Source organism: Pygoscelis adeliae, unplaced genomic scaffold (genome assembly GCF_000699105.1).
Source record: "Pygoscelis adeliae isolate BGI_AS28 unplaced genomic scaffold, ASM69910v1 Scaffold94, whole genome shotgun sequence".
Classification (NCBI taxonomy): Eukaryota; Metazoa; Chordata; class Aves; order Sphenisciformes; family Spheniscidae; genus Pygoscelis; species Pygoscelis adeliae.
The window spans coordinates 2345384-2355593 of record NW_008824547.1 but is presented as its reverse complement, the minus strand read 5'-3'; the positions used below and the strand labels follow the sequence as shown (position 1 = coordinate 2355593).

Genomic DNA, 10210 nt, shown 5'->3' with positions numbered 1-10210 from the left:
CTCACATCCTGGAACAGATTAAAAGGGGCAAACAAAAGATTACTTAGTAGGTTGGGTTTTTTTCTCGGAGCTGCATTACTGCTGGAGTCAGTGAAAAAGCAGGTTGCTGCTCTCCCGGCTCTCTTCCCCCAAGCGTTGGGGGAGATATTATTTATTGGTATCTATTTATTATTATTTCAGAGTGCTCTGAGTATTTTTTCTAAAAGATTGCTCTGAAGGAAGATTATTTCCTCTTTAAATATATGTAATTTCCCTTTTCTCTGGTTATTTTAAAAACTTTTTTTGTCGTTGTTTTCCGAAAAAGCAGAACAAGAATACGTTATTTTCTAAAGCACTGAAAGTGCACACATTTTCCTGGCCAAAGTTGCTAAACAATCCGCAAAGTCTTTCTCGGACAGCCTGATTCGCCTTCTGCTTGGCTTTTTCTGTGTCTGAAACACAACCTACCGCGGAAGGGGTTTGCTGGGACTCTCCAGCCTTCTCTTACCGTGAACCCCTAACCAGAGGCTGGAACTAGCTCGCTCCTTCTGGGAAGCAAAGAAAAAGGAGACGAGAAGAAAAAAAGAGAAGAGGAGAAAGCATTTCCCACCTTCTTGAAGACTTAATGCTTTTCCCTTGGTCCAGGAGTGACATGATCCTCTGCGTTCAGGGGTAAGATACTTTGCAGCCTTCTTTTAAAAGCTGTGGTCTGGTAATTGTAATTAGTAAGATTCTCTGGGACAGTTTTTCAGCTCGTGTGAGTTGCCATGTGCGATTGTAATGGAACGGGAATGACTTAACGCTGGCCGAGTGCTAACTTGTGCATGTGTATCCTATGTGTCTGCTTTTGAGATTCCACAGCCAAAATCACAGGACCATAAAGTGTTCCCGGTTTCCGTGTTTTCTATTGCTGAAAAACTACATGGTATTCAAAGTCTTTGGGGGAGTAAAAATTAGTAAAAATGTGGAGTGTGTTGTTCAGCGGTGTGTGTGCAGCACCAGCGGGGACACAAACTCGAGACCGTAGGTGTTCTCTAATGTCCCGGTGGAAACAAACTGCTCACAGGAAAAAACTTCCCCAGACTTTTGTCTATTTCTAAGTAAATATTTATGCTAAACATATTTAATTGGTTTTCTATTTATTTGGTTTTCTCCATTTATTTGGTTTCCTATTGCTTTTACGGGTAAGATTAAATGTATGTGCATATATAGAGACTTACACATACAGAGCATTCTGCTGAATGAAGGCCACAGGGGGCACGTATATGCCTTTGTTCAGTAGAACAGGTAACATCCAAGTCCCTTCGCCGGTACTGGTGTCTGGTACCGGTGTGTTGGCGCTTCAGTGACTGTATGATCAGCTCAGGTCATCAACATGCGTAAATACCTGGTCTGCAGGAATCACCCAGCATTTTTACACATGCTGCATGTTTGGAAAGTGTCAGCATTTGTTTCAGCCTGAGCCGTAATGTCAGTATTACCCATCCCTCCTGCCCTCAGTGGATTTTCCTCAGAGACAATGCATTTGCCCTTGGCTGCTTTACATGACTAAAGCACGGGGATTTTTTTCTGCCATTTCCCCCCCAAATCTGTTCCACAGACAAGCAGAGCTCATGCTTACCAATACTTTCCTACTACTCAAGTGGGTTTGCTTTTGCTTTTATTTTCAGTCTACTGCTGCAGTTCCTATAGCCACGGCAAAGGGAATTCATTTTTCAACTTAGGCTTTGTGGAACCCTTATCTGAAGCTTTTCTCCAGGGTTAACATACCAGAGCTACTCCTTCCCTTCACCCACTGAGAACTTGTTGTGTAGATGGTTGTCTCTTAGTATCTTTTTTATGACCGTTTATTGCTTGGTTTTCATTATCCTCTAGGATTTCATATGTCCTGGACTCCATGCTCTGCCTCCTATTCAGACCAAGCTCCCATGGGAGTCTTGGGACGTGGCTGATGGAAGGGAGAGCAGCTCGACGCACTTTTTCTTGTACTATTTGTACTGTGTTACAACGTTTTAGCTTATCAGCAAAGTAACTGCAAAGCTAACACTAAATGGTATCAGACATATCTGGTTCTCTTGAACTTTCTTGGCTTTCCAAGGCTTTTTGAAACACTAATTGCCAAAGCACAGGGAAGTTCATTTGCTGTTTCTCTCGAGACTCTACACAGACTACCAGCTAGGCATGCCAAATTTTATATATTTGTTTTCTTCCTCATCGCAGCTGTTGTACTAACACTTTACTCGGTTCAGTCTTGATCCTCCACGTGTGTCTCCTCTACTTTCTTTCTTACAAGCACTAATTATTTTCAAATACTTACTTTGCCCCATTAAAGGGCTGACTTTTTCATGTGGGCATACCTTTTTCAACATGTCCTTATCCCAGCAAACTCTTCTTATCCCTCTTGCAAATGTACTTGCATTAAAAGTTGTAGACTGCCATTACTCGCTGATCCCTCTGCTCTCCCTTTCCTGTGCTTGGAGCTGCTCTGGTCAGAGCAGCAGCTCTTTTTTCTTCAGCCTGTGTACAAAGTTGTTTAGGACACAATCACCTCCCAGTCTGTGAGAATTTCTAATCCCACCGTGCTCCTTTGAGACTACAGCTGCCCTAGGGCTTTTTGCAGGGGGAGAGAGGGGCATAAGGCAGGTCTACAGAAGGAAAATAGGAAGAGTATAAGCGTGGTCCTTCTCTGGCTGCAGTGGAAGAATCCTCACAGTCACTGCGTGGGGTTTGGGCTCCTTCAGCTTCAGGTGGCAGAAAGTGTAAGGCAGCAGAGAGCAAGCACAGTGGGAAACCTCATCTTAAGCACATGGGCTCTGCTTCAGGGAGACCCACAGTGGCTCTATAAAAGAAACCTACTGACAAATTCACATAGTTGATGTGTCTTCTGGAGGACTGAACTGTGAACTGGTACAGCCCTTGAAATTAACAACTTTCTGCAATGAAATGGGAGTACTGCATGGTTCCCTATGCAGCTTTGCTATCTCTCCCTTCCTTCCCAGTCTCTTAGCCAATTCCTAATTTCCTCTTGAAAGTAGGTATATAAAAAGAAAAAAAAGTAGTTCCATGCTAGAACACAAAAAGTTTTCTTTGTGTTCAAAACCTTTCCCGAAGGGTAGGCCAGAAAAATTTTCCAGAAGAAAATAAGTTTGGAGGGATTTGGAATTTGGACGGCAGTATTTAAGTTCTGGGGAGCGAGTGGGCAGTGAGCGGTGCAGGACTGATTTTATTTAACATTGGTCACAGTCATTTTCAGTCCAGAGAACAGTCGGTATAAGAACACACCTGAGAGAGAATGCTCTGCCAACAGCCCTGTGTAACACCCTCTTTGCACAGCGCGAACTATTATATTAGGTTCAATACGGTGAAGGATCTGGTTTATAGTCCTCCTTGCTCAAAAAAGGGGGGAAATGGAGAATCAGGAATCTCCTTTCCCCAAGAAGGCAGGTAGCTAGACATTTGTGAAGACCCTGATATTGAGAGGGAGACATCCAAATATCTTTAAAAATGCAGCCCTCAACACTTACAAATGTAGCTCAGGTGGGACTTAAAAGAGAACTCAGAGGCTTCCTAACAGCCATCTCCAGGTATAAAAGTATATTCAGATCCACTGTTCTGTAAAAGCCACTGAAGACACAGTCCCTGTGATCAAGGGTGCCTGGTGGAGATATGGGCCAGCAATCACTTTTATTAGGTTTGGCTTCCTATCCATGAAGAGAAATTAAGAAATGAGGATCAGATGCCATGAATACCAAGTAGATATCCTGCTTTGAAATGTGATTTGACATATGGAAAAAGGAAGAATGTTCTTTTCTAAATGCCAACAGAATAGTGGGGGTTTGCCATGTATTGCATGGGCAGGAAGTGTCTCTCCATAGATTCAATTCTACCAGTGGTTTTACAAAAACCTTACCCCAAACCTACGTGGTTTTATTAGAAATGCAGAGTCATGGAACTGCTGTGTCTCTCGCTCACAAATCATTGTGAAGTCATTTTCAGATTCTCTCTAATCTACTTTTCCCCCAAATCCCTTCTTCGTGCTCCCGGTCCCATACCTGAGACTCAGCAGTTTGAGAAGGTGGAGTGCTATGATCAGGTGCAGATCAGTTTACAACACATTTATGTATGTATTTGAAGTGTCACTGCTCACATAAAGCACAGAGAAGGAGAAAGGTTGGAAGGGAAGTGCTTATGACTTCAGAGTCTCCTTCCACTTCTCTCTTTAGTGATGTGGGAGGAGGTGGCTGCTGCCTTTGCAATCACCATCAGCTCCAATGGTGCTGTGACGGTCTCACGTTGAGGACTGTGTTGTATTTCTCTGGAAACTCAGCCATCTTTTATGTTAAGTGTCTGAAAGAACATCTCAAGCAAGTGAGTGCACGTGGGGGATATAACACAGGACATGCAGCAGTACAGGGCACACAAAGGCAAAGAGCCTAGAAGAAAAGACAGAAACTAATGTTTTTGCTCAGGAGATTGCCTGGGAACGAAGACTTCCCTGGCCCCCAACATCCATCCTCCCTCTGGAGCTCTGCCTTCCTTCAGGAATCTCCATGCTGCAGAGAAGGAGCTCCTATGGCCCATGAGAGCTCCAGGCTTTGTGAAACTGCACTTAGATGCTGAATGGCTACGCTAACGCTCTCTTCAGGCTACAGAGGGAGTAATGTTCATAGCAGCCCAGTCTTGGCAGAACCTCCTACTACTATAATCCTGCAGGGGTTACAGTCGCACTGAGATCTCTGTCGTGCCGTTGAACGCTAGGGTTTGTATAGTGCACAGGCTTGGCTAAAACAAGAATTCCCATTATTGTACTACAAGATCAGCTGACCCTGAGTTCTAACAGACATATCCAGGATCACATCAACCTTGAGCAGAAAGCGGGTAGGACAAAACCCAAGCTATTCCCCATTCTGCTTCTAATTACATTACAGTAAATGCCTAACAACCCACTGGCAGAAAAAGATACTCCCAATATTGTAATGTTGCAAGTGAAGCTGTAATGGTGCTATGAACCTTATTGCCTCTGAAACTACATATTAAAAGGCAAGATCTAAAAATATCAGGTTTCAAATCAACCTAAATTGCACGATAGACCACTTTTTACAAGGCGAAAAAGGCTAACTCTCTCTCCCTGTTTCTAAGGGCTCATCTTTAGCTGTGCAATTTTCCCCCCTCGCCTCTCTGAAACATAATCATAGTGAAGGTCTGTTTATAAAACGTAACATGTTGTAATACAATGTAGCATGCACTGAACAGAAACTGCAACCTATTTCAAGGCAAGGAAAAACAGCAGAGTATGCCCTTCATTTCAGACCTCATCCTTTGCTGGCAGAGGAAAAGATCAGGAGACTGTCACTCAGGGGCATTGCGGAGGATTTGTCAGAGCCGATCATGCAGCCTCTCCCAGTTATGGCCTTCCAGGAGGAGTCTGCGCCTGCCTTTGCAGCACCAGTTCCAGACAGCAACCCACCTCAGACACGAGACCCTGAAGAAGACCTTCTCTGCATTGCAAAAACCTTCTCCTATCTGCGAGAATCTGGTAAGGCTCAACTCACAGAGTCAAGGGGTCAGAAGGCTACAGGGAGCAGGGAGCCAACTCTGCAATCTGAGCTCCGGGAAGAACCTCCTGATCCCACTTCAGATAGGAACCTGGTTCTGTCACAACCATGGCTGACTCTTGTGGGTGCAGCAAGTGTATTTTCAGTCTCTATAAACTTGTATCATGAAGTAATTTATTACTAGTGTAAGCAAAAGCTTTGTCTTTTATAACTGAATCAGGAGAAAGAATTGCAGAAAGGCCCCTCTTTCTCCGTAAACTGCAGTAGCTACAAAAGTAGTCATCCCCATCCCAAGCTCCAGCACAGCAATGACAGGCATAGGTAGGAAACCCTGGTTACTTCCCAAGCCCTGAATTCAGTAGGCTTCGAGGCTTCTCTGAATACACTGCCGGTCCTTTAATATGTTCTTTTCCTAACAAGTTCTTTCTGGAATGCTTTTCCAGGTTGGTACTGGGGATCTATCACTGCCAGTGAGGCCAAGCAGCATCTCCAAAAGATGCCTGAGGGCACCTTCCTGGTACGGGACAGCACCCACCCCAGCTACCTGTTCACACTCTCTGTCAAGACAAACCGAGGTCCCACCAACGTGCGCATCGAATACACTGACAGCAAGTTCCGGCTAGACTCAAACTACTTGTCCAAACCTCGCATCCTGGCCTTCCCAGATGTGGTCAGTCTTATCCAGCATTATGTCATGTCCTGCACAACGGAAAGCAAGAATGAGGCTCCTTACCCGCCTCCGTCTCCTCTACCTCCCATGCAAAAAGAGATGGCAGCAGCTGCAGTACACTTGAAACTCATCCGGCCGCTCAGCCGCAAAGACAACATCCCCAGTCTACAGCACCTGTGCCGGCTACGGATTAACAAGTCTACAGCCAACGTGGACCAGCTCCCTCTGCCTAGGCGGATGGGGGACTATTTGAAGCAATACCCTTTCCAACTCTGAAGCGTGGCCATTTTGTCTCAGGCATGACAGACAGGGACAGAAATAAGAGAACTGTGTGTCTTTGTCCCGCTAAAGCACGGCATCAGGTGGGCACAGTAAAGACCTGATTATCAACAGAGACTGCATCCATCTTTCCTCTCCCCTTCTCTCTAAATCCATTCCAACGCCAGGGAGGAGTTGGTTGTTTCAGTGAACAACGGGACACAATCTGAGCTCTGAACCTCAGGCTGCGCCGATAGTGGCTGTGAGAAAGTGCTGTAGGCATGTGCACACTACTTGAATTTCAGAGTTGCTGTGACACCGGAAATGTTAACATTGTTATTTTTGCTATTTATTTCCATGGCAGTTTCTCTCCTCGTGGTATTTTAAAAGCACCTTTTACTTTATTGTTTTTTGTTTCTTTTTCTTTTGTGGAATTAGAGATAGAATAAAGACTCCCAGCCAACTGGCAGCCAAAAATCTGTGGGAATTTGGATTTGGATTCACATCCAAATAGTACCTGTTTGAGCCTGTCCTTGCAACAGGTCACAGGAGTCCACATCCAAGCTCCCTCAGACTTCTGGGGTATGTGGGACTCAGATGACTGTATCTAGACCCACCTCTACAGAGGTAAAGAATATTTTTTTTTCTTCCTGGGCTACAGGGGGCTGGGTATCATAACCTCAAAGCACATTGGTAGCAGCTTGTGCATCTCCCAGAAATGCATGCTGCATCATAGGTTGTGGACAGGAGACTTCTTTGAGGAAGCCCTTCTTCTCGAGACCTCTAAGCAGAGATTCTGGATATTGAGCTTGGACCAGGGAGCACTCATCCCATTTTTTTTTTCATCTTCCCCGTCTCCAAAGGAAGTTTGTGACAAAACATTTAGAAACAAGTAATCAGAAACCCAACTTTCTTATTTGCAGGCAGAGGGATTTGGTTTCAGAGCACTCTGCATTTGGCTTGCGTTTTGAAAGTGCTGTTCCCTGACATTGCCCTTGCCTTGCAAGACGTGGGGCAAGAACGAGGTCTCCTTGACCAGGGGTTCAGAGACAGCTCTGCTGAGCTGCACCAAAGACACACACAGCTTCAGGATATTTATTTATTTATTTCTGGGGGGTAACAAGTTAGAAGCACCTCAGTAGAAAGAGCTGTCCTTCCTCTCTGCTAACACAATGCCAAACTGCCAGTCGCTCTGCTTCTGCCAGCATTATTCACGTGGCTTCAATCAGAGCTAGGCTCTAGTACACACTGGAAACCACAGTTCAACTTTTCTGTTTGCCAAGGTCCAGACCTCTCCTCTCCCTTTCTCCCACTTGCATGTTTGTTATCCTTAATTAGATTTTTTGCTCTGGATTTACTTCTTGCACCCCATCCCTTTCACACCCTTGCAAATGAAGCACAATAGCTCTCCCTTGCTCTTTTGCGGATAGGAGGGATAAACAGCAGATAGGATATGCCCAAAAACAAGCATAGACAGAGAAGTTGCCCCTTCCTCTTCATTCGCATGATCCCATCATCCTTTCAGCCTGTAGGAGTCAGTCCATGCCACTGAGTGAGAGTAGAGAAAGGAACAGACAGGTCTAGAGAAATTATCTTTTGGCTTCTTTTGCCCGTAAGATCTCATAACTTGATCAAGCAGGCATGAATGTTAAGGATTCCTCGTTCATCCCTCCCTGGGACTGTCCCTCTAAGGCTCTGTAAGAGAGAAGAGACAAATCCCAGCTATACCTGAGGGTTGAGAGAGGAGGTGGAAAAGGATGGGATGGTGACCCAGGAGACAAGCTCAAAAAATGGGTGGCGTTTCTTCCACCCTAACTTAAAGCTGCCCAAAGGGACAAGATCGGCTGATGTGCTTAGTCAGTGTCCTTTCCCCCCCCCCCCTCCACATTTATACAAGTTTGTGCTCTTGCAAGCTTTGTTTTTGATACTTTGATGATTGACAGAGTGCATGCGTGATGTCAGGTTTGCTTTTTATTATATCCTTCCCCCTTGTCCCCATATGGCAGGAACCGTGGGAAGGTACTGAATGAGAATGAAAACTTAGAAGGCAAAACAAAAAAGAAAACTTTTTTTAAAAAAAATAATATAAACCATAAACCACTGAAAAGGCTTCCTTTTATCCAAACACCTCTATCTGCCTGAGGACACTGGGAACAAGGAAACCACAGCTCTTCAAGGAGCAGCAGTGATCTCAGGAAGCCCACATGGCTCGGCCACAGGCTTGGTATCTATGGCGTGTGAAAAGTCAGTTTGAGAAAGGTACAGCAGGAAAGGGCAAGTTGTTCAGCTCTCTGAAACTTGCCTCCTACTCGATCTTTTCTCTGTTGGGGGTAACGAGGAAATCAAGCTTGCAGGTTTGACCGCAATGAGGTCAATCATTGCCCCATGAGAGCTCAGCTAAAATGGCAGAAGCATGGAACAAGAGTGAATGCCTGGTTAATCCCCTAGCAGGACGATGCAGAGGCTAAGCTGAAGGCTGTAAGCTCATATGGGCAGGGACCATCTCTGTTATATGTTTGTTCTGCATCTAGCACAATAGGGTTCTCTAGGTGCTACTGCAATACAAAGAATAAACAATACAGTTACTCCAAAAAGTCAGTTTCTTCTATCTTGAGTCAGTTTGTTAAAAATCATTTGACTTGGATTTTAAATAAACATTTTAAATATATTTTAAAGCCACTCGATGTAGAAGTCTTTGGTAAAATCCAAATGGATTAATTCATTTCCTGTTCACAGAAATTCTCCCCAAGACCAAACAAACTCTTGACGATTTTTTTCAAACAAGACACAAAAACCTTTAACAAAAAGAAAAGCCCTTCAGATACTGGAAGAGTTAATACCAAAATCATCATCAGTGTGGGCCTGGTTTCTACCGCACACAGACGAGCAGCAGCAGGTCCCAAGTTATCAAGGGCTTAAGAAACGTTCTTTAATGATGTAGAAAAACATAGGAACGATTTTTGTATTGCTTCTATGTGCCATAGAAAACCATTACAATCTAGGGGAAAGGAGATGGAATGTAAGTGGAAGTTTGGCAACTTGTTTACAGCAGGCTTCAAGTTGGCCCCAAAGAAAAATTCTGCTCACGGTAGTGTTGAAAGACAAGTTCATGAGAGGCAAACCATGCTTCGGATGCGAGACTCATGGCATCAGCTTTTTCCCCATGTTCTGCTGCCGCTGGGCCTCAGTCTCCCCATATTTGCAGTTTGGCCCAGCACCCTTTCCCCTTCTCATCACCTCACGCGCCAGACACAGCAGGTATGGAAACCACCGGGAAGCTGGATCTCCCCTCCCGTGTCAGAGAGAGACAGAGGCCACCCCATCTGTCCTGCCTCTCTGAAATGCAGGGAGTACACTGAGGGAACCCCACTACTGGCACATGACTCCACTGTGGCCCCTTTGCACCCACTTCCCAGGAGGGGTGCTCATGCCACAGTCCCCCCATCCTGCCCGAAGCAAGGCACAGCGTGCTCTCAACCACTGGAAACAATAAAACGTGCTCAGAAAAAAACAGAAGCTCAACTAGTTCCTCTCCGTCATTCTCCCTTTCTGAATCCACTGGCTTCAAAGTTCAAAATACTGCTTTAAAGTATTCTTGAAGCATGTGCTGTCCTTTCTGTGCCAGTCACGGGGCTGGCATTCACTAGCAAACATTGTTTCCACAACCTCATCAACGTGAGTCCATGGGTAGATTTCCATTGCACGCCAACCAGGAAATGTTGGCAACAGAATAATCTGCTCAAGTTTA

At 44.9% G+C, this 10210-nt stretch overlaps 1 protein-coding gene across 1 annotated transcript; it reads left to right on the top strand.

Annotated features, from left to right (window-relative positions):
* Positions 1-242: 242 nt before the first annotated feature.
* On the top strand, positions 243-9140 carry CISH (cytokine inducible SH2-containing protein). Its single transcript, XM_009321825.1, has 3 exons — positions 243-651; positions 5289-5515; positions 5978-9140. The coding sequence occupies exons 1-3, from the start codon at positions 605-607 to the stop codon at positions 6478-6480; spliced, it is 777 nt and encodes a 258-aa protein (XP_009320100.1). The 5' UTR covers positions 243-604; the 3' UTR covers positions 6481-9140.
* The last annotated feature ends 1070 nt before the right edge of the window (positions 9141-10210 follow it).